The 22,561-nt window shown below is 41.6% G+C and overlaps 1 protein-coding gene across 1 annotated transcript in view; it reads left to right on the top strand.

The window, feature by feature from the left end:
* The window catches only part of LOC114431843 (neuronal acetylcholine receptor subunit alpha-7-like), a 33,161-nt gene continuing 10,600 nt past the window's right edge, over positions 1-22,561 (top strand). Inside the window, exons 1-4 of the mRNA XM_028399500.1 lie at positions 1-70; positions 8,048-8,187; positions 15,329-15,373; positions 20,359-20,468. Of these exons, the coding sequence (XP_028255301.1) occupies positions 1-70; positions 8,048-8,187; positions 15,329-15,373; positions 20,359-20,468 (365 nt within the window). The remainder of the gene's footprint in view (positions 71-8,047; positions 8,188-15,328; positions 15,374-20,358; positions 20,469-22,561) is intronic.

Raw genomic sequence — 22,561 nt, forward strand, 5'->3', positions numbered from 1 at the left:
ATGGAGCCTCGGAAGCGCGCTGGATCTGTATTGGTTGGAGTTTACCTGTGGGCAACGTTCTGCTGTCAAGGTGGGTCACAGTCTGTCCGCGTCTGTCTCGTCTTGTGTGAACATGTGACAAAAAGATATTCCAGCAGAGAGAGAGAGTGCACCGTGCGCCTTTTCTTTTACACTGTTTTGCGCAAACATATATCAGAAAGTTAAAAGCTGCTCTAAAGACACACTTCGGATTAGTTTGTCTGAGCGCATCTGGCGTGAGAGAAACATCTGTATTCACTGGCAAAAGACACGCACATATGGAGCAGTCCATAAATGTTTGGTGACGACATGTTTAGATTACTGTATGACACAGCTTATGTGCCATATTGCGCAGATTGAAGCGATTGAAATGGACACTATTTAATAGATTGATGTGATGCAAACGTGTCGAATTTGCAGTGCCTCTGTGTGTGTGTGTGTGTGAAAGAGAGAACCTTGTGTGATAGAACATCTGGCCCACAATAAGGAGGGCATCCCGGTTGGTGATGCATGCAGTCCAAAGGGGCCGTTCATCCCTTCAGTGTAATCTGGAGCTAAAGGATTGTTAAATGCGTGACTACACAGTTAGAGGAGGTTAAATCTCTGTAATGTGTATGAACCATCTGCATGAGAATACTCACATGTTCGTGCAGGCATCACCTGTATCTTTGCTGCCTGTCTGTCTGGAGCAGAGGAGACAAAACAGCTCTTGATATGGAGATGCGTCAGATTTAGATATGGAGCCTCAGAAATGTAACACTATAAAGCTGACCAGGTTTAATATCCTCTGTTTTTTTATTTAGAAGCTCCAGCACACAAACAGGTGAGGGTATAAAGTGTCCCCACACCTTCTCTCAACAGGTTGCACAGTCCTGTAGGATAGAATGTTACTATAAAGGAGCGGTCTGATCCCAAAGGGGAACATGTGCTCTGCATAATAAAGCAGTTACAGGAGGTGTTTGCTCACACCCCCACTGGTAAACACAACCAAGAGACATTTCTAAGACATAAGTCAGATATGTTCCATGAGAGTATTTGAATGTTCAAGTAGAGAATGTTTTGGAGTGAGGTGTGCCAGCATTAAAGAAGATATCAGCTGCTCTGACATTTTGTTTTTATTAATGTACACATACAGACACCTCCAACCAGCCCTGTTTACATTACAAGACCGATAAATTGATCATGTGATTAAGAAGAAACAAAAGGTTAAAAGACACTGATTCTATGAGTGACCGAATGTAAATGAAAGAAGTGGAACGACTCATGGATCTGCACAGGATGACTCATAGAATTGCATGTTTAGACATCGCTTAAATGTTTAAAGCTGCATTAATATGTGTTTGCAAAGAAAGAAAGACAGAAAGAACAATTAAATTGCTCATATGTGAAATGTTTCTTGGAAACAGTTAACATTTGCTGGCTCTAAGAATGTAGATCCCTTCTTTGGTTTAACATAAAGATGTGTGTTGTTTATGACGCCATCTTGGCTAAGCCTGACTCCGCCTAACTCTCAAAAGCAAAGAGGTGGGACATCTGTGGAGATTGATTTGCTATTGGAGTAAGCCTCCAGTGGGTATTTGAGGAACTGCAGATTTAGAGTTAGCAGTTTAACATGTGTGTGTATGTCTTTGGCTGAGTGTCTGTTGCCATGATGGCCAAGTATAGTTTGTAAAATGTCTTTAATGTTATGAATCGACACCTAACCTAACCAGTAGCCAGTCGAACTTATATTTCCACCAGAAATCGGTGGAGACCAAACTTAAGTGTAAACATTTATCTAGTGGTCACAAACATGACTTCAGTGCTAATGCTAACGTTGCTCAGCGCCTGATGGATGTGTAAATCCTGGTTTGTTTACAGGCTGTTGTGCTAGTTAAGCTTTTGTCCTTCCACTTCAAACATACTAGTTGCAAGAACAGAATGTTTTAATTAAGACAAGTGTACAGACTTTAGAAAGCTTAGGAAACGTCTTTCCACAATCTAATGGAGTGAGCTTGTTTGATATTCTTAAGGCAGATCATTTGCTCTCCTCCCTTCCTCGGATTTTGGAAAATGTATTGATCTTTTACAGATATTTTGCAAACCAGCTGCTTTAATATGTGATTTGATTTTAATCTTGGCCAAGTCTCCTCCATGTTCAGATTGCCCGAGGCTAATCAATATTTAATCTGTTCTTGTGGTAGCGTAGAGTATTGTCATGAAAATGGTTCCTGAGTTAAAAGGCATGTAGTCTTAGGTATATTCTTCATCATTTTGCAGCTACAGTAACATCCTAAGCATTTCCTAAAGGAAGACTGTAACAACATGCAGTGCAATGTGATCATGTGAAGAATCTTTTCTATAAGCAGAACTGAAAACCTAATCAGATACATTTCTGCATGCATGTGCAGTTTTATGACAACTAAATGTCATTTTCTGTGTGGTCAGGTTTCACAGGGATGATCACCATATGGAGCTTTCTATCCAACCTGTTTCCTTCTCAGCTGATGTTAATATTGACGGCTTGTCCTCCCATTTTCAGTCCATTCTCTCTGATGGTCACAGTTATAGTGGCTCAATGGTCTTGTATTTATTGTTCTTTTTTATTTTTACTGCTCTATATAAACCAAACAGCCTTTTGGGAGCATTAAAGATCCTCTTCACTCAAGTCAGTGTTTGGCCCACTATCCTCAAGCGTCCCTTTTATTGCTGCGAGCCGCAGGCTGTTAGGCGTTGCCCTCTGGTCCTCGAAAGCAATATGGTATCTCTGTTAAGATGGGAAAAGCCCAGATTAGGTTTTTTTTTCTTTTTCTGCAGCTGCTGTCTAGTGACATCAAACATTTACTTTCAAAGATGATCCACAAAGATAAATACTTTGTTTTTTTATTGTATGACTGCTGAATTTGAGATTCTAGTTGACGACAAATCCGCTGGTAAAGGTGGCTGGTATGCACACCTTTAAAAGGCCTGCTACACTACTTTCATGACACGGTCCTGCCCTGACCAGACCATTGACATGCATTATATTTACATGCACAATGTAGGGCTATGTAAATTAACATTTTAGAAACTAGACACCTGATGTTGTTTCAGTTGTACTGAAAATGGTATAATACTCTTTATTTCTAAACTAAATCCAGGAACTGTTGCAGGTTATTTGGAATAATTCATGTCAAACCTGCAGCAGCTTTGTGTGTCAGTGATTTGTTACACCTGTGAGTGTCATTGACTTTGACAGGATAAATGAGAACAGCGGCACAGACACAGAGTCTGTAAAAACGATTTTTGAAGGCAGCGTGTACTTTCAAGGGTGAACGACTCATAAACTAAATTGTCTGTGTCCACTGCTGCAGCAATAAAAACTGCTTTTTTATATCTGTACCATGCAACTGAGCTTTAATGATTGAGGACTGAACGAAGCCCCGAGTGGGAAATACGAGAGGACACCGATGCAATGAGAAAGATATATGGAAGCCATTTGAAATGTATACACACCTCCAGGCTACTTTAAGGCTGTACTGGAATATATCTGTATTGGTGAGTGTGGGGTTTACTGTGGAACAACAGTTGCAATCTGGGAGATGAAAGCACCATTCATTAACATAAGGGAGGTTAGATAAATATTGTATTTGTGGTATCAAGTAAAAAGAGCAAGTATGTTTTTTGTTTCTTTTAAAACATTGTTTTCATTCATAGTTCATATTAGGGCTGGACGGATTAGTTTAGAAGTCCAGTAATATTCGAGGGCAAAATGCTTCAACAACTAATTTAGTAGTCGATGAGTCGGTAGTGACATCATCGCATGGCATGCAAGTGTAACACATTTGCAGTGGAGAATGATTCTCTGGCTTGTGGTGTGGTGGGATGATCAGTGTTTTTGGCGCAAGTGGCCCTAGGTTTGAAACCCGGATGAGCCACACACACAGACTTTTAAAGCATGAGGGTTTCGGCTCTAGGCATTGGTTGAGGATGAAGTGGTCCAAAGTAGCCGTCCACTATTAAGACCATTAGTTGCAGCCGTAAAATTACGACATTTACGTGTGATTACTCGATTAATCGCAAAATAATCGGTGAGTATTCGATTATTAAAATAGTTGTTTGTGGCAGCCCTAGTTAATATTGAATGCTGCGTTCACTGCAAATATCAACAGGTGAGGTGAACAATCGTCAGATCTTTACAAGGCAAGTGTCCAGTGGAGCTGCTCTGGAAGCTAGTGCAAAGATTTGATTCTGAGTGAGTTTGAAAAAGGATCAAACTTGTCCTTGTCAGTTGTTCTGCAGATGTTAGTATCTGCATCTGTATCTACCACAAGACAGAAGATGGACATTAGCAGACCAGTCAACTCTGTAAAAGCACCACTGGGCGATGAAGAAGGTGGCCATCCCACACTCCTTTAGTTCGTTTGGATGTCTGGGTGTGTGTTCTGTCTTTCTGTGGCAGCCGTAGGAGGCAGCGTGATGTTCTCAGTAGCTTTCTGCTGTGAGACTCAGATGTAGATGTTTCTTTGACACAAGCCCACCTAACAATGTAGATCATGCACATCTAATAATGGCAACTCTATTCCCTGATGGCTTGTCAAGGTTTTGGTCTCTAAATCCAAGAACGACCTCTTGTCAATGCGCTGTACAGGAAAAGCTACTCATCAGCTGTTCCCGACTTTTGGAATTACAAACAAGAGACGTTTCTTAAAAAACCGCCAGACAGACAAATTACACCAGCATCAATCACCAGTACAACATCATCCATTATACAGGGTTGCATAATAGGATTTATGTAGAATATGAATGAATTTATGTCAGGGTAGGCAAATCGCTGAATGATTAAATGGTTCCTAGAAATTAATTCAGGAAAGCCACAGTTACAGTTCTTATGGAAGACTGACCAGAAGACAAACAGGTCTCAACATCAGTTTACCTGCATTGTTAAAGGAAGTCACAAGGGTTTTAAAGAAGACCGGATTACTGTGCTGTACTGGAACAAACACCGCAGTGTAGAAAAATAGTCACACTGTCTTCACATCTTTGGATCTGTGTGCAGTTGTAGCACAAATAAAATAATCCATAACAATCACTCAATCAATAAAACAGAATTATCTTGTCCTCTTTACTCAGTTGTGATGAGACATACATTGACTTTGTCATGTTTAGGGAATATTGTCGACCTTCTCTAAGCAGTAATGTCAATGTACCGGCACGAGTTGTGCTACCAGGTCGGACTGCCATGTGAAAACAGTTATCTTTGTTCAATGTGTGTTAATGTTAGCTGACCTGATGCTATGATGACTACAACAACAAAGACCCTCATCCTCATCCCATTGGTTGTTTGAGTTCCTCGAAGGCGTTTCGCTGCTCTTTCAAGCAGCTTCATCAGTTCTGATCGCTGCTGTTTTCTGCTCGGAGGAGCGACAAAGTGTCTGCTAAGGACACAAAAAGTGCCTTTAGCCAAACCTCTTATCTAAATTTGAGCTCTTCAGGTTATCAAACTGTTACCTCTCTCCTGTGGTAACATTTATAATGCTCTTGGGCAGCATTTTCTGTATAATTGTCTTAGAACCTCATTTTATCTGTTGCTCCTTCTTACATGAGTTTGTAGTTGCAGAAGAAGCATTCACAACCAGAAAATAGCAGATATATCATTATTTTTGTAGTGAAATCACTAAAATATCCTGTTATCAATAATTGTATATTATCACGTCTGCTTCTATATGGATTTTGACATCTTTTATTAGATCTATTCTATATTGTATTTTCAGCCTCTTCAGGCCCTGACTGGCTTCATTTTCATAACATTAAAAAAGAATGACGGATTCAGTGAGTAGTGAGGAGGAAAAACGTTACATAACCACTGAACTACTGACATAAAGCATCACATATGGGGCACTGCAAAGATAAATATGCATCTCTCAGGAAGCTGCCCGGTGAAAAGCTTAGCTGTGTGTAATAACACAGACGTGCGGATGCAGTGCCCGAGGATACACTGGAGCATCACAACTAACTAACATCAGGCCGCATGCAGGCACTGCCGTCTACCTGGCACAGTAATAGCTCGGTGTGTCTGAGGAGCTTTTATAAGATGATATAAGCCTGCCTTCCTGGAGTAGGAGGCACGTCTCTGCTGGAAATTGTTCAGAACTTGCTGTACTTGAACCTAACATGCAGGAGAGAGAGGGTATGCAGCGGGGTGATGCTAATGTACAAGACAAAGGATTATAGAGAATGTATGTAAAACGCCCACCTGGTTATGCAGGAAGTGAGGGGACGGACTTCATTAATTTTAATATTAGACCAACAGCAGTACCCACTCGGAGATGTGTATATTTTTTATGCAGTGGCTCTGTTGATGGGGCTCTGCTTGTTGCTCGGCCCGCTTCACTCCATTGACTCTCAGCAGTTTTGCTGGCTGCCATTCTCACCCATTATGCAGATTCCCTGTCGTACCAAGATTCAGGGGCGCCCCGCCTGACACTTTCCAACACCCTCACACACAAAAGCACAGCGGGCTGTCTTTGCTTGTTTCTGCCTCATTAGCTAATTAGTCATCCACTCAGTCATTATTGGGAGCACTCACGTATTGGCTGTCACTTAGTAATTGCCGGAATATGTTGAGACAACATCTAATTTGGCCAGGGGTCACCAGGGAGATGCAGGCGGAGACCTTTTCAGTTCTGGCTGAAATGAGACACTGAGGGATGAGGGTGTCTGGAAATTTAGCAAATGTTCTGCTGATGTGCCAAATTTTAAACGAGCGAAGAAGCTGCTCCTCCAAAGTTCTGGAGGCAATGTGCTTGGAATTTTTATGAATTACTGATGGCATGTGATTTAGATAAACGAGTCGATCTTGATGAGGATTTTTTTTCTCCTTGCTATCAGTCTGTTTTGCACTGTTGCTGAAATGTGTTAAAGTCCATCCGCCCTCACCTCCTCCCTAGATCCAGTTTCTCTGTGACAAAACAGCCTGATTTACTTGTTCTTTGTGAGGATGTTGTTTTTCATGGGTCAGTCTGTGATTATTTATATCGTGGCTTCAAGTGTCATTTGCAAAATCCACATTATTAAGTTATTAAAAGTTTTTTTTTGTGTAGATTTAACGCTGTAGAATCACAAGGTATGCGTGTGACATCACGACATACGGAGGTCAAGGCCGTTCCACTCTGAGTGGCAAAAAGCTTGTGAGTAGAAAACGCTTTATTGCAAGCCGCAGCCCAAAAATACTCAAAAACTCATCTGAAAACATGAAGAAGAATCTACAAAAAATCCGAGGTACCGTTTTACAGACGAACTCTGACGAGACAAATAGGACTTATGTTCCAAGTGATGATGAAACATGCACAAAGATTGGAATAAATGAAAGTATTCATTACTAGTAAAAATGTCTGCTGCGTCGACATGGCTACATATAAATGCCTTCCCTACAGTTAACGGCTCTTTGCGTCAGTCTGTGTAAGGGGATGTGTCCTGCAGGGATTGTGGCGTATTTGTGGTACATTATACTATGGAGAGAGACAATGCTCATAGCAGCGTGGCGCCAAAGAGAAGACATACTACCTTTACGTCTGACTGGGCTTGCTTTGGATGAGGGGCTATCATATTTATTCCTGTTAAAGATGGATGCCTCTTGACGAGGCCTAATGAATACAGGAGAGGCTAAACAAAAGCTCAGTCAACACAATTAAAGTTCAGTGAGTTAATAATGCGCTCATTACATTCAGCATATTGTGACTTAATCAGGAGTTCTTGAGGGATTTGGTGCTACATGTTAGAAATAATTGCAATAATGGCACTGATTAGATTACAGGCACAAATACGTGTGGGAGCACATTGTGAATATTTTATTAAACTACTGGGTTGATTGAGTTTGTGAGGAGGAGAATTACAGTCCCTCTCACACTGACTCTCAGTTTCTTCCTCGCTCACCAGACCTAGTGTTGTTATTTTTATATTACTTTTCTCATTACTTGCTATCCTTCACCTCATCCCATTCTTTCATCTAGACGTCTCTTTGTCTTATTGCTGCCCTTTCCTTTTTTTTTTGTCCATTTGTGTCCTCCAGGTTGTCATGGCGGTGTGTACCAGAGGAAGCTGTACCACGAGCTGATGGCAAACTACAATCGACTAGAGAGGCCGGTACAGAATGACTCTGCACCCATTGTGGTGGAACTCGGCTTCACGTTGCTACAAATCATTGATGTGGTGAGTGTGTTTTTTTTCCTGAAGATGTGTTTGAAAATTGTTTTGAAAAACAACACAGAGTGAGAAACTTTTTGCACACTGGAAGTTTTTCATTTTCTTTGTTTATGTTTTCTGTCTGATTTATCTGCTGTGACTGAGGTTGTGAGACTATTTGAAAGATTGAGTCCTTTGTTCCCCCCCCTCTATCCTTTTACATTTCACATTGCGGCCGGCTGTCACTCCCTTCCTTCATTCAACAAGGAAAATTCACTCCGTGTTGAGAATGCCGCCCTCAGCTGCTCCTTGCCCGACCTCGCCTCCCTGTTTTCCTGCATTCTGATCACAACTGCATGCACATGTTTCTTTTATGAAGAAACAGTTTGGCCTGAGATAGGTTGAGAAGAGACTGTCAGTATGGTTAACTAAAGCTAGTTTAGCGAGCGCTTCCTGTGCAGACGAGAGACTTCATGTAAAACTGGACTCCACCTACTACATAAGTTTTAAATAAGCTAACAAGAACTTGCAGGAAGTGAGAGAGGAAGAAGAAAATCACTCTGCCACACAGACACACACTGTATTGTAATGCAGATAAACCCAGTATAGCTTTTCTTATTTATATATCGTCCTGTTTCTGCAACTTGTAAGCTGCATGATTAAAATTATAGTTAGTTAATGACAGTTATTGTACAGTAAATGTGCATATCTTTTGTGGAGCAGAGCTGAGGGTTGCTTCTGGGACGCTTGTGATTGCAACCGGAGCGTGTTGCAAACACACCCGGTGGGGCTCAGGGGTCAGGCTGAGGTCTTTTGGAAGACCTCAGCCTGACCCCTGAGCCCATGAGCCCATGGACAACCACACAGTCCCTAACTGTGAGAGAACCCACACATAGGCAGCAATGACTTCCATTTTTCTAATTTAAAGAAGATGATTCCTCACTTTGGACCCATTGAACTGAGGTTCCAGGTTGGGTCTTTGAATTCTCCTGCAGGTTTTTGAAGTGTTATTTTCTGTATACTTTATAAGCCCCAAAACAATACCCGTGTTTGCGCTTCTCTTTCATATATGAAGTGATTTCTTAGGAGAAAAGCCTAATTCAAAGTACAAGCTCCAAACTGTGTGTCCTATATTCTTCTCCTGCAGCAATCAGAGCTCCCTGTGACAACAATCAAGCCTTCCTCTGTCATTTTTAACTCTTTTTCTTGTCAAACCTGCTGTTCTTCAGGCGACACTTTTGTGGTTTGGGTTCTGTCACATCTTACGTTACGTTCCTTCAGCTCACGCCCGGCGCTTCAATCGTGCGTTTCCTCCTGTTCCACATCTCATGCCCTGACCCTCACACAAAACCACGCATAACATCCTGCCTGTTCGCCCCACCACATAGCCAGAGCGCTCATCCAAAAAACCCAAGCCGACATCCCGTCACATCCCTGAGCCAGCTCTGTCACAAGACGTGTACGTCTCCTCATGATAACTACATGGTGGTAAGAGCTCTATGTTTGGCTGTAATATAGAATTCTCTTTCTATTATTAATGTTAACTCACCTAGAGCACATATTAGACAACATTTAAATTGTATTTTTAGAACTTGCAAGTGACAGACTGGAGACACGGAGACAAGAAGTAAGCTGGTCTCTGGAGAGAACATATGGCATTTTAAAGACATGATGTTACATCATTGTTTAGCAAAAACAGTTGTTTAGTCTTTATACAAACTGTGGTTTTCAGTATATATACACAGTGTTATGTGTGCTATTTATGAATTATTCTTAACTATGCTGTTCACTGGCTTTGTACATAATGGATAAGCTGGCAAAACCAGATGAATTAATGCTTACTGGGCAGTTGTAAATAATGTAAAGCCGGCTGTGCTTATGTCTGTGTGTGTGCTAGGTGGCCTTTGATTCCTCCATCTGCTCCTGGGTAACTCTCTAAGCATGGCACTGGGGCAGGTTGATGGCCACAGACTAGGTCCACTACCATAAATAATGACAGATACACAGAGTGACGGACGAGCACAGGACCGGGAACTATCCTGTATGAAAAGCTGCCTTATGTAACCTACGAAGCAAACAACAAGGTTAAGTGCAGAAAAGTACATTTAATGTGGAAGTAATGGTGTAGCCCCCCCCCCCCACCACCATACCACCCCATACACAAATACTGTCATTTCTGCTGAACTTTTACTTGTAACGGATTATTGTTTATAGACAGCATTGCTCTCTAGGAGAAGCAGATATTAATATGTTCTTTATTATTCCTACCATTAATACAAGATTTTGGTTCTCACCTATAAGATGAGGAGCATTGAAAGATCTCATTGAATGCTAGTTCTAGACAAATCCCACCAGATTCAGTACATGATTATTTATTGATTGCATGTAACCTCAGCTGTTCATCTTAAATATGATCCTACACATGCTTCATTATATCGTATGTATATATAATCAGATTTAAATGTTAAAGCAGCTGTGGAGTATATAACCATGTTTTGTGGTCGTGCCCAAAAATGATCAACTTTTGGTTGTTAAAGATGAGATCAAGAAATGATCTGGGACAGATTCTGCCTTAAATCCACACAGCTATGGGAGCCTGGGATTATGAACAAACGTGGGGTTCAGAAACACTGAGGCACCGTGATGTGTCAACATGAATGATTATAATAATATGTTTCAATCGGTGCTGAATAAATGTAGGAGTTCAGCAGAACCCTTTGGTGCTAACATAGTTTGTTGTGTGCTAAGCTTTGACCTTCGCCATCTTGGCAGCCCCCGACCCCCACCTGAGTGAAGATGAGGGTGGCCGAGGTAGGAGAATCAAAAAGGATGCAAAATGCAAATGCAGTTCATTTATATTACAAATATAATAACATAATATAACTTGTTTCTTATAATAGATTATCTGTTGGTTTTGTTGCCATGAAGCACGGAGGAAGTCTAAAATACAGAAGAAAACGTAGCAAAGAAATACGTTGGCAGGTCCCTGCTTGTGCTCATGTTTAATTCTTTCAGACAGAAAGTACGAGATGCTTCTCATTGTGCTCTGTGACTGTGGTGCCGCAGATCTGCTAAACCGCTACATGAGGGCATCGTGCTCATCCTTCATATCAAGTCTCTGATAGAGATCCATTATTCAGGAAATTGGTGGAAACCTAATGTGAAGGCAAATGCAGGAAGTACAACAGAGCATTCTGAGAAATTATTTATGATTTCTTCTCTTCACTGATTCAATATCTTAGAAACATTGATCCTCTTCTCTGAATACAAATAGAAAAAAGGCAATTCCATGTTGCCTGCTGGGGATACAACTGAATGAAGTCCATTTGAACAATGTACACTCAACAAAAATATAAACGCAACACTTTTGTTTTTGCTCCCATGTTTCATGAGATGGACTTGAAGATCTAAACTTCATTCCAGATACACAATATTACCATTCCTCTCAAACATTGTTCACAAATCTGTCTAAATGTGTGATAGTGAGCACTTCTGCTTTGCTGAGATAATCCATCCCACCTCACAGGTGTGCCACATCAAGATGCTGATCTGACATCATGATTAGTGCACAGGTGTACCTCAAACTGCCCACAATAAAAGGCCACCCTGAAATGTGCAGTTTTGTCTCACAGCAAAATGCCACAGATGCCACAAGCATTGAGGGAGCGTGCAATTGGCATGCTGACAGCAGGAATGTCAACCAGATCTGTTGCTCGTGCATTGAATGTTCATTTCTCCACCATAAGCCGTCTCCAAAGGCGTTTCAGAGAATATGGCAGTACATCCAACCGGCCTCACAACCGCAGACCACGAGTAACCACACCAGCCCAGGACCTCCACATCCAGCAGGTTCACCTCCGAGATCGTCTGAGACCAGCCACTCAGACAGCTGCTGAAACAATTGGTTTGCATAACCAAACAATTTCTGCACAAACTGTCAGAAACCGTCTCAGGGAAGCTCAACTGCATGCTCGTCGTCCTCATCGGGGTCTTAACCTGACTCCAGATCGTCGCCGTAACAGACTTGAGTGGGCAAATGCTCACATTCGATGGCGTCTAGCACGTTGGAGAGGTGTTCTCTTCACGGATGAATCTCGGTTTACATTGTTCAGGGCAGATGGCAGACAGCGTGTGTGGCGTCGTGTGGGTGAGCGCTTTGCTGATGTCAATGTTGTGGATCGAGTGGCCCATGGTGGTGGTGGGGTCATGGTATGGGCAGGCATCGGTTATGGACGAAGAACACAGGTGCATTTTATTGATGGCATTTTGAATGCACAGAGATACCGTGATGAGATCCTGAGGCCCATTGTTGTGCCATACATCCATGAACATCACCTCATGTTTCAGCAAGATAATGCACGGCCCCATGTTGCAAGGATCTGTACACAATTCTTGGAAGCTGAAAATGTCCCAGTTCTTGCATGGCCAGCATACTCACCGGACATGTCACCCATTGAACATGTTTGGGATGTGCTTGACCGGCGTATACGACAGCGTGCACCAGTTCCCACTAATATCCAGCAACTTCGCACAGCCATTGAAGAGGAGTGGACCAACATTCCACAGGCCACAATAGACAATCTGATAAACTCTATGCGAAGATGTGTTGCACTGCATGAGGCAAATGGTGGTCACACCAGATACTGACTGGTTCTGAGTCCCCAGACCGCCAATAAAGCAGAAACAAAATGCACATTTCAGGGTGGCCTTTTATTGTGGGCAGTTTGAGGTACACCTGTGCACTAATCATGATGTCAGATCAGCATCTTGATGTGGCACACCTGTGAGGTGGGATGGATTATCTCAGCAAAGCAGAAGTGCTCACTATCACACATTTAGACAGATTTGTGAACAATGTTTGAGAGGAATGGTAATATTGTGTATCTGGAATGAAGTTTAGATCTTCAAGTCCATCTCATGAAACATGGGAGCAAAAACAAAAGTGTTGCGTTTATATTTTTGTTGAGTGTACATAAAGATTCACGGCTAAGCATTAATCCACATACAGATATGAAAACATGTTTCTGTCCTTCCCATATGATGTTTGATGACTTGCAATACAGCTAAGGAGTTTTCAATTAAGTGTCTGTCAATCCCTTGTCAGTCTGTCTGTCTCTCTGTCTGAAACCAATCACAGCAGATTTATGAGGAGATTAGAGTGTTTATAGCGGGTCTGACAGGGCTGATACTGCCCACTGCAGCTGAGCGAAATCCCACAAAACTCCACAAAAGAGAGGTCAGGCGCAAAATAGAACAGAAACACGCCCGACCTCAAAGCAAAGCCAAATCTCCACAATTGTGCAGCAGATCGCACACCGCAGAGGACAGAAAAGTGAAGCTGTGTGAAACACACAATGGGAGTCTGTTCTGTTTCAGCAATGGAGAGGGGAGTCGAAAAAAAGTGCATATCAGAAAGGACAGGTGGAGATAAGACTGGAGGGTGGAGGGAGTTAGGGAGGCGGGGGGGAGCCAAATCGATTTTCACCACATAGACGTCTACATACAGACACGCAGTTAAACCGACTTCAGATGATGCATCCTTACAGCCACGACTGAGAATGTTAATGGAGAGCGACACATTCACATTTACAATTAGACGCCTTAAAAAAAGGATGTGTTCATTTTTATGTTGTGGTTTTATAAATTGTCGCTCATTCGTACTCTTAATTTTTACTGCTTCATTTATGTTTTTGTCAGTGAAGGACTGAGAGAAGCTGCACATGTTGGATAAAATATAAAATTCTACAGGCCATAAAAAACAGATTCCTCATATTGCACAGGGTTAATAAAATATAAAATGGATGATTTCAGTTGCTACAAAAAGAAGAACTCCACCTCTTAACAGTGTAATGTTAAATCCTGAGGCTAGTTTTATGTTACTGTGTTTATGTGACAGGCTGGTGGATAATGCGTCATCAAACATGGCCGCCATGTGCCTGCAGAGGCAGCAACGAAGAGTGCTAGCAAGCAAACACAGATGTAAACAAAGAAGGATGAGGAAGCATGCTGGTTAGCCCTTAAGAATATGCATAGCAAATTTATGTAAAAATGTGTGTTTACAAAAAAAAATGAAAAATTGCAAACTTCAATAAACACAGAAGTCTTTGAATCAGTCTGTGAACGTGTCATGCTGTGGTGCTTATTGGCATTTTCTACAACAGACACAGCCTGGTCCATGCAGAGAGACCTCCACAATTTGAAACTGTGCAGTAAGATAAGATTCATAATTCATAATGCCAACACTTGTTCACCCATTTTACACTCATGAATGTGGACTCAAAATACAGTATATCCTATTATATCTTATTTTAACGCATATGTTTAGGGTCATTACTTCACAACAAACGAACTCCTGAACCTCCTGCAGAGCAGCATCAAACAAACACATGGGAGTCTGAGATAAGAAGTGAAAGCATAGAAAAGAAAAGGGTCATAGAAAAAACAATAGAGTGAGAAAATTAGTTTTATGATTTTATCACAGTTAAGCAAAGGGCAGAATTATTATAAAAAAAAGGCCTCAGGGTCACAGTATGAGATAACACTGTTTTAAATGTACGAGTGACCAAACAACAGGTTCCTGTGGAACACAAGGGACAAAACTTGTCGCTGTCATGTAGGATTGTACAGAACAGAACAAGAAGTCCGTTCACACTTGTGACATGGTTCTATGTCTGGCCTCTGTTTTACCATCTCAGCCTGTCTGGTTCCTTCTCTCTCCGTCATGTCTCATTTATAGCTCTCTGCTCTCCCTTCCTTTCTTTCTGACCATCTGAACCTCCGTCTTTATCGTGACTTTGACAGAAATTGCTATAAACTCTGTTGATGAGCCCCGTCCTTTATGCACACTGTCAGTCTCTACTGGCTGCACAAATTGCTGTTTGCCCTATTTATTTTTCATTTCCTCGTTTATTTATGGTTTAAGATGACGATGTACGACTTCTTCTGGTGCATGACTTTACCAGAACAGATAAAAAGTGAATCATTGTCATCCAGTGAGCTCACCAGCTCTGACTCATCTGTGCTGCAGTTTGACTTCATCACCGATCTGTCTCATAATCTCACCTCCTGTTTACCAGAATTCTTTTTTTTTTCTCCTGCCCTGCAGAATATTCTCATTCACTGTCTGTCTGCTCTCTGCTGATTATTGCCTCCTCCTGTTCCCCTCCAGGATGAAAAGAACCAAGTGTTGATCACAAACGCCTGGCTGCAGCTGGTACGTCTCCTCTCTCAGTACTTTTTGTGTGATCACTGGGTGCTAATAGACATTTAGGATATTTTTAGAAAGTGCTTGTTTGCATCTTGTGGGTTCAGGTATGATTTAAAGCTGCAACCAATAACCTTTTTATACTGAACACAAACAGCTTCTGAACAGAGCCTGATGTGACAATATCAAATGTAATTCTAAAGTTTGTGTGACATAGTGTCAACTGTAAAAAACAAAGACGTGTGGATTAATAATAGCATGATTTAATGAGCCGATTTACTGTCATATCACAGGGGACGGGGACAAAAATATGTTTTCAAAGAAACGCTTCCAGGACGCAAACACTCACCTTCTCTATGTGTTTTTATGGCTTCATATTTTACACCTGCTTTACTGCAGAGTGATGTGTGAGTTAGACTAACTGATAAACCTGTTCCTATTCTGACAGAGCACATAAACACTTGACAATAACGACTTAAAACTGTTTTCGTTTTAAATAATGGATCAAAATGGACATAAGAAGCTTATGTTTCTGTTTTTATTTTGTTATTACTCAGATTTATGTCGGTTGCTTTAACACTATAAAAACAATGTCTTCAGTTAACATCCATGACTTTCTGTTAAAGGCCTGAGCCCCACCAAAACACTGTTATTCTATACAGAGGAAAATGGTCAAAAAATGAAGCAGAAATCTTTCATTTTCTCTTTCATGTATAGGAAAATGTTCCAATGTTCCATATATCTTAGTGACAAAAGGATTAGCAGTTTATTTAAAGGTCAAATTAGATTCCATCTGTTCTTAATTGTTTTTAATTAACGGAAGGTGAGTGAGTGATCAGTGAGCGCCTCGTTTTACAGTGATCTATCTTATTTTCACGTGTTTGTGGAAATGTATGACGTCGTAATCGAAGGACATTTCTGAGGACCTCATATAAACTGTTGCTGCTGAGAATCCGGCTGGAAAAGGTCACGCAACCATCTCTAAAAAGTCTGAACACATCCACAGACCACCCCCAGCGTGCTCTATCAACAAAGATTACTCCATAAACACGTCATGCAATAGACCCGAGGTTACAAAGGAACCCCGGGTAAACTCTAAGCAGCTAAAGGCTAATGATAATGATCAAGAAACCGCCATCAGGAGAACACTGAACAAACATGAGCATGGCAGAGCTGCAAGGAGACAGTCAGTGCTCTCCAAAAAGAACACTGCTGCCCATCTGCAGTTTGCTAAAGCTCACACAGACAAACCAGAGGGCTGCTGGGAATTTACTCTGTGGACAGATGAGACTAGAATTATTTGGCTTAAATGAGAAGCCAATGTTGGGAGAAAGAATGACTCTGCATTCAAGTTTATGAATCAACCCTTGGCATCATGGTTTGAGCCTGTTTGATGCATCTGAATTCTAAATGATACCAGTGAGATCAGTCTGTGAGCTCCTGTCACAGTGGGATGGGACAGAACGGTTAAACAAGAACAAATTTAATGTTCTGACCTTTTCCCAACTACACTATTGTGGAAGCATCTCACATATATGTGCCGTGTTTTCGCGACCATAAGGCGCACCGCATTATAAGGCGCATGCTACGCTAAAACATACGTTCTACCAAAGGTAACAGGAGCGAAACAGCGAGTTACGTCGAACTTTATTACAACAGTGTACAATAACAGGAAACAACTGTGCGAGTTCAAACCTGCCAGCTTCCCTCTCATCACTGTCAGTCACTGCTGTTGCCAGCTGGCTGTTCAGAAATTATTATTATCATTCAGAAATTATGCCGGCTTTCGCAAAAGCTCGGGCAACAGTTAATGCAGATACATTAGTCCACGCATCCGAAAAAAAAAACATCCGGTCTCTTTACATAAACCTCCCTGAGCCACTCTCTCCTCCATTTTCTGAGCCATTTTCTCCTCGTCCTGACTCAGGCTGGAAACTTTCGTTTGGCAGCGTCTTCCTCTTAAAAATGACCGTAGGCGGAAGTTACTGTCCATTACCATGGCAACTGAGAACAACAGTGAACGCCGACGCTGCCTGCATACGTAGTGTATGCTGTGCCAGCCTTGTGTCTGGTACTTAACCCATACATAAACCGACTTTTGAGAAAATTTTAGGCTTTAAGGTGCGCCTTATAGTCGTGAAAATACGACTATTGGATCCTTTTCCTGAATAAATAAATGATAAAGTGAAACATTTCTGTTTCATATGTTCACTTGGGTTGTCTATTTATCAGGGTTTACATATTGGAGCAGCACTGTAGGACTGTGAGTCTGAGAGGTGTACTTATGAAACAAAAACAGTGAGAACCAACTCATCAAAACAGGCTGCCTGTCTTACAGAAAATGTGCAGCTGCTGCATGGTTCCACAGTGGAATAGTTTCCAGATAAAGGCTCGGAGAAAGTCTAATCACAGGGTGTTTATGGTGATCCAGTGTGGACTGGCATGGATATACATTTTGATGTGAGTTGTAACACACTGAGGCTATCTTAGGTAACTCTGGCTGAAGCAATTTCCAGGACGAAATGGGTATGTTTAGGACTGGCGTCTGCACCGGCTAGCGAGGCACAATGAAGAACAGATAAACCCACTTCAATCCCTCCTTTACACTTTTGCACAGGCACAGCCTCCATCACCCTTTATAGTATCACTGTAACAACAGTCATCCCGAGCTCAGCAGATTTAGCATGCATGCTTATTTATGGCTGATAAGCTGTGATTAGACCATTGCTATCTGATCATAACAAAAACCACGTATGGTGCTGTACAGCCATCTGAACATGTGGAAACTGAACTACGTATCTTAGCTGCAGCATAATGAACAGTTATAAAATAAGTTCAATGCTCAGTATAGCTTAAAGAGAATGTTACATCAGAGCAACCAGGTAGGTACGACCATTACAGAGTACGGCCTCATTATCACAGCAGCCCCGGTCTGAGGAGCCTATTAAGGTTGTCACAGCAGTCGGTTGATGTGGCTGCTGACTGTCTTACAACTTATGAATGACTCAATTATTCAGGAAGCCACCTCTTTAATACTGGCATCTAATTTGGTGCAGTGGCCCAAAGAGTGGGGGGGGTGCAGATGCAGCAGTTTCTGGAGGAGACTTAAGAAGTGCAGTCAGTCAGGCAGGCAGCGAGACAGAGAAGAGGTGGGTTCACCTCTGGTACGTCGTGGAGGATTTCTGGATTACAGGCTTATCAGATGGTGAATGTCCCACATCCTGAATGGACGGGATTTCATGTGGTTTTTAACTGTGACAACTGTAACGACCTTAAAGTACTGAGTGTTAGTGTCCCTCTCTACTGGTACAGACTGGAAAAGTGCATTTCTGAAGAAAATGCAAGTTTGATTGCTGCAGCTGAAGCTTTGCTTTGATGCTGATGTGTGCTTTGTATGCCTCTGTGTGTCAGCCTGCCTGTGTGTCAGCCTGTCACCATGGTAACAGCAGAGGAGACCTCGAAAACCAAAAAATAATTAATATGCATTTTTAAGAAACAGATATTTTATAGGAAAGGAGAACTGTGATAACAGCACTCAAAAAAACTAAATAGTATCAGCAATGTGTCTTTTCAGATTCTTGTTTTTTTACTGGACTATTTCCACAGACCCCTGATGAAAGTTGAAAAATTGTTTACAGCAAGGCCTGCGAGTTATCCGGTGTGACCAGAATGCTATTTTCTGGGATAGAAAATAATAATAGTTTCAAGGTTCAAGAGAGAGAGAGGTGAAAAAAAACAAAAGAAACATTTTTATTAAAGTTCGGGATCTTGGAGCTGTTGGTAAAAATCTGTACCTAATAATTTATGCATACATTATTCTATTTTCACTTATATGCGTCTTTTATAATGACAAAAATCAATGAATACAAACTATTCCACCCAGCTCTCTCTATTCTTGGATGCATCCCACATTTTAAGTCAAATCCTCCTCTCATCTTGCAGTCTGAGAGTGAATTTCACACTCACTTACCAAGACCATAGTTGTCTCAAATTAGTGACGCTTTCTTAATTTTTCTGTTATGTAACTTAAACCTATTCTTAGACAGCTGTTACCTTACACAGCCCAGTGTCCTCCTCATCTGCTCCTGACAGACTACAAAGTTACTGAGCTGTGATTAGTTCTGTTGGCTGTTAGCTGTGCTTTCCCAGCCAGCGAACATGAAAAGAAGCGCCAAGGCCCACAGATGACAAGAGTAGTGATTAAGTCATTAGCTGCATGAGTGGAGACATATGTCAGCAGGCTCACTTTATAGATGGACGGCATCTCTTTGAAGACATAATGATTTATTTTGGGGGGGGGTTGATTTACTGATAGGGACGCAGGCACATTTGACAAGCATGGAAACATGCAGAGACATCAACAGTCTCCAGGGCAGCATTTGTACAAAAGAAAACAAACTACACACTATCTGCATGCATGCACACATGTACATATACTGTCGACACAAACAGATGAGCCCAGTATACTGTGACCACATTAGCGATGGAACTGCGGTTGCTCCATAGGGAACGTGCCCTATGGCCCTAACATCTGTACGCCTCCGCCTATATATATGTGACACTAACAAACACACGTACGCGCTGAGGTGTGCTCTAATATTTACACCATCTTGCTGTGTATCATACGAAAATGAAAAGCGACACAGAGGCAACACACTTGCACACTGTGTGTGTGCCTGTGAACACTTTGGGAACAGTTAGCCCCTCTGCTGAATTTGGGCTCAGGCTCAAATGGCGGTGCAGGGGTCAGTGCCAACAACTGTGAGCTTGGCTAGGTTTCAATGTCAAGCCTCATTATCATAGTTGGAGACAAAGTGTAAAAGCCAGCAGCAGCATTAGCCTGTGTAAAAGGGACAATGTTTGACTTGTGGTGGTGTACGTTTGACTGTGTGCCAGCATATGAAGGACAACTTCTGCTAACCAACAAGATGCTTTAATGTGCTAAGAAACAAGCCTTAAGTCATCACCTCACCATTCTACATCATGTGTTGCAGTATTGGACAGATATTTACCTGTCATGGAACCCAGAAAGCTACCCAGGTGTTCAGAACCTCCGCTTTCCTTCAAACCTGGTGTGGGTCCCAGACATCCTCCTCTACAACAGGTGGGTAACCTTAGCTTTCTTTTTCTTTTTTAACAAGGCCCTCTTGCTAAATAACACACCCATCATGCTTCATGTCACAAATTCTTTGCACTTACTTTGATTGACAAGCACTGTTCAAACCACCGTGGCTCTAAACACGATTCTGAAAGCTTTCGATCGCTATTACAATTATTACGGTAACGTGAAATAGTTTGAGTTTAATTTTTGTAACCTCAAAAGTCTTGTTTCTGTACATTTATAGTACAAATATAGAACTTTGATGAAAATTCAAATCCATTTTTTTACTTTTCTTGTTATTACACACTGAGTATTTACAACATAATAACAAACATGTGCCAGCTTTTGAAAGTTATATTTCATCTGTCAAGACAAACTTTGAAGGAAACAAGCGTAAGATACGCTGCTACAGAGTCTAATCACGTCACAAATAAGGCTCATCCATATGCACACATCCACTGCCGCAACCCTGTGTCACTCAAATAATGCCAATATAACATTTAAAGAATGCACCAGTGCATGTCAGCAATAACAACATCCAATAAGCACTGCCCTAAACTTTGCTCCAAGGATTTGAAACAACTTTCAGCATAATGTAATGATGAGAAAACAAAGCACACGGCTATTTATTAGTTTCATTTATTTATACAAAAGTTTGCCACATAGGAAATGATGTTAGAATAAAAGAATCTGCATGGAATTCTATCACTTAGTGCTGACAGTGATTGATTATTTCTCAGCCACAATGTAGCTTTACTCCTGAAAATGAGTTATTAGGTTATTTAATAATGTATATTGACTTAAAATAAAGGATGAGAAGAGGCAGCCAATACAGTCAAACCTCCGTATTGCTGGTAATGATATGATTAGCTTACAGGCCAAGCGGAGTCGTCAGCATACATTGATGTTGTCTGTTCATCTCTTCATATTTTCCTCCTCTGTTTTCACCAATTTATTCAGTGTTGCAGAGATTAGACTCTCTGGACCGCCAGGGCTTGGCTCACACAGTAATACAGGGGATGGGAATATTCCCCAGATAAAATTTCACTCTGGGTTACAGCCTCTCTTAATGAGATGATTGAGTCTGTTCCCTCTGGGAGGATGTAAACCCTAAACTCCCAGAGGCTTCGCATCTGTTGCCTTTAATAGGAATCAGGAGTACTGAAATCACTACGGCGAGTGGCTGAGAGTGTCAAGAGACAGGCGGCTGCAAAACACATAGAGCGCCTCCAGCAGAAGAAATAAATCTATATTCACTTTCTGTAACGTTCATGCATTTATATGCAACGTTTTATTCATATTCTAATTTCCTCTAATGTCCAGTTTGATATTGAACAGCCTGAACTCATATCTGTTGAGGGACTTTCATAATAAATGATCTGACTCCGGAGCAGCTCGCTGGTCTCTTTAATTCAGAACCTCTTTCCTATTCAACTCGTGTGGATGGAGATCAGGCCCCTGTGTGTCTCTGAGATTCATTTTCAACAGTCCAGCCTGCTCAGTTTTAATAACAATTAAAGGACCTCCCAGACCGCCAGTGTGCGGCTGGATCCTTTCCCAGAATCCTTTGTGTTTCGACCTTTTACTTTGACACCAATTTTATCGTCAAACACAAGCTGCTTTTTGGACTTTTGTAACATTTATAGGCAGCTGCCTGTGCGGTAAACACATAACACCCAACACATTCACCCTTCTGCAAAACAGCTGTGACACAATTAAGCCACTCAGAGGGATCACATGACGCGGTGGCACTTAAAAACACAATAAAAAATAAAAAAGGGGACTGTGGCCCGGAGGATAACAGCAGAGAAACATGCTTACCTTGGGGCTTAGGTGGGGTTCTTGTATCTTGGAAGATTCTGCGATTCATTGCATAGACCTGCAACATCAAGACAGATTCATATATTAGATAAAAGGCTGCATATGCTGTACAGTCTGTCATCCGGCTCCAGTACTGTGTCACACAGAAAACAGTGATGGAAGACAAGTTATTACATGAATGAGAGCCACCCTCACTGAACATAAATCACAGTAATGTGCAAAGGAATACCACTTGAGGAAATACCAAAGCAGCATTTGTGTGGTGCTCGCTAGTT

Source organism: Parambassis ranga, chromosome 1 (genome assembly GCF_900634625.1).
Source record: "Parambassis ranga chromosome 1, fParRan2.1, whole genome shotgun sequence".
Taxonomy (NCBI): Eukaryota; Metazoa; Chordata; class Actinopteri; family Ambassidae; genus Parambassis; species Parambassis ranga.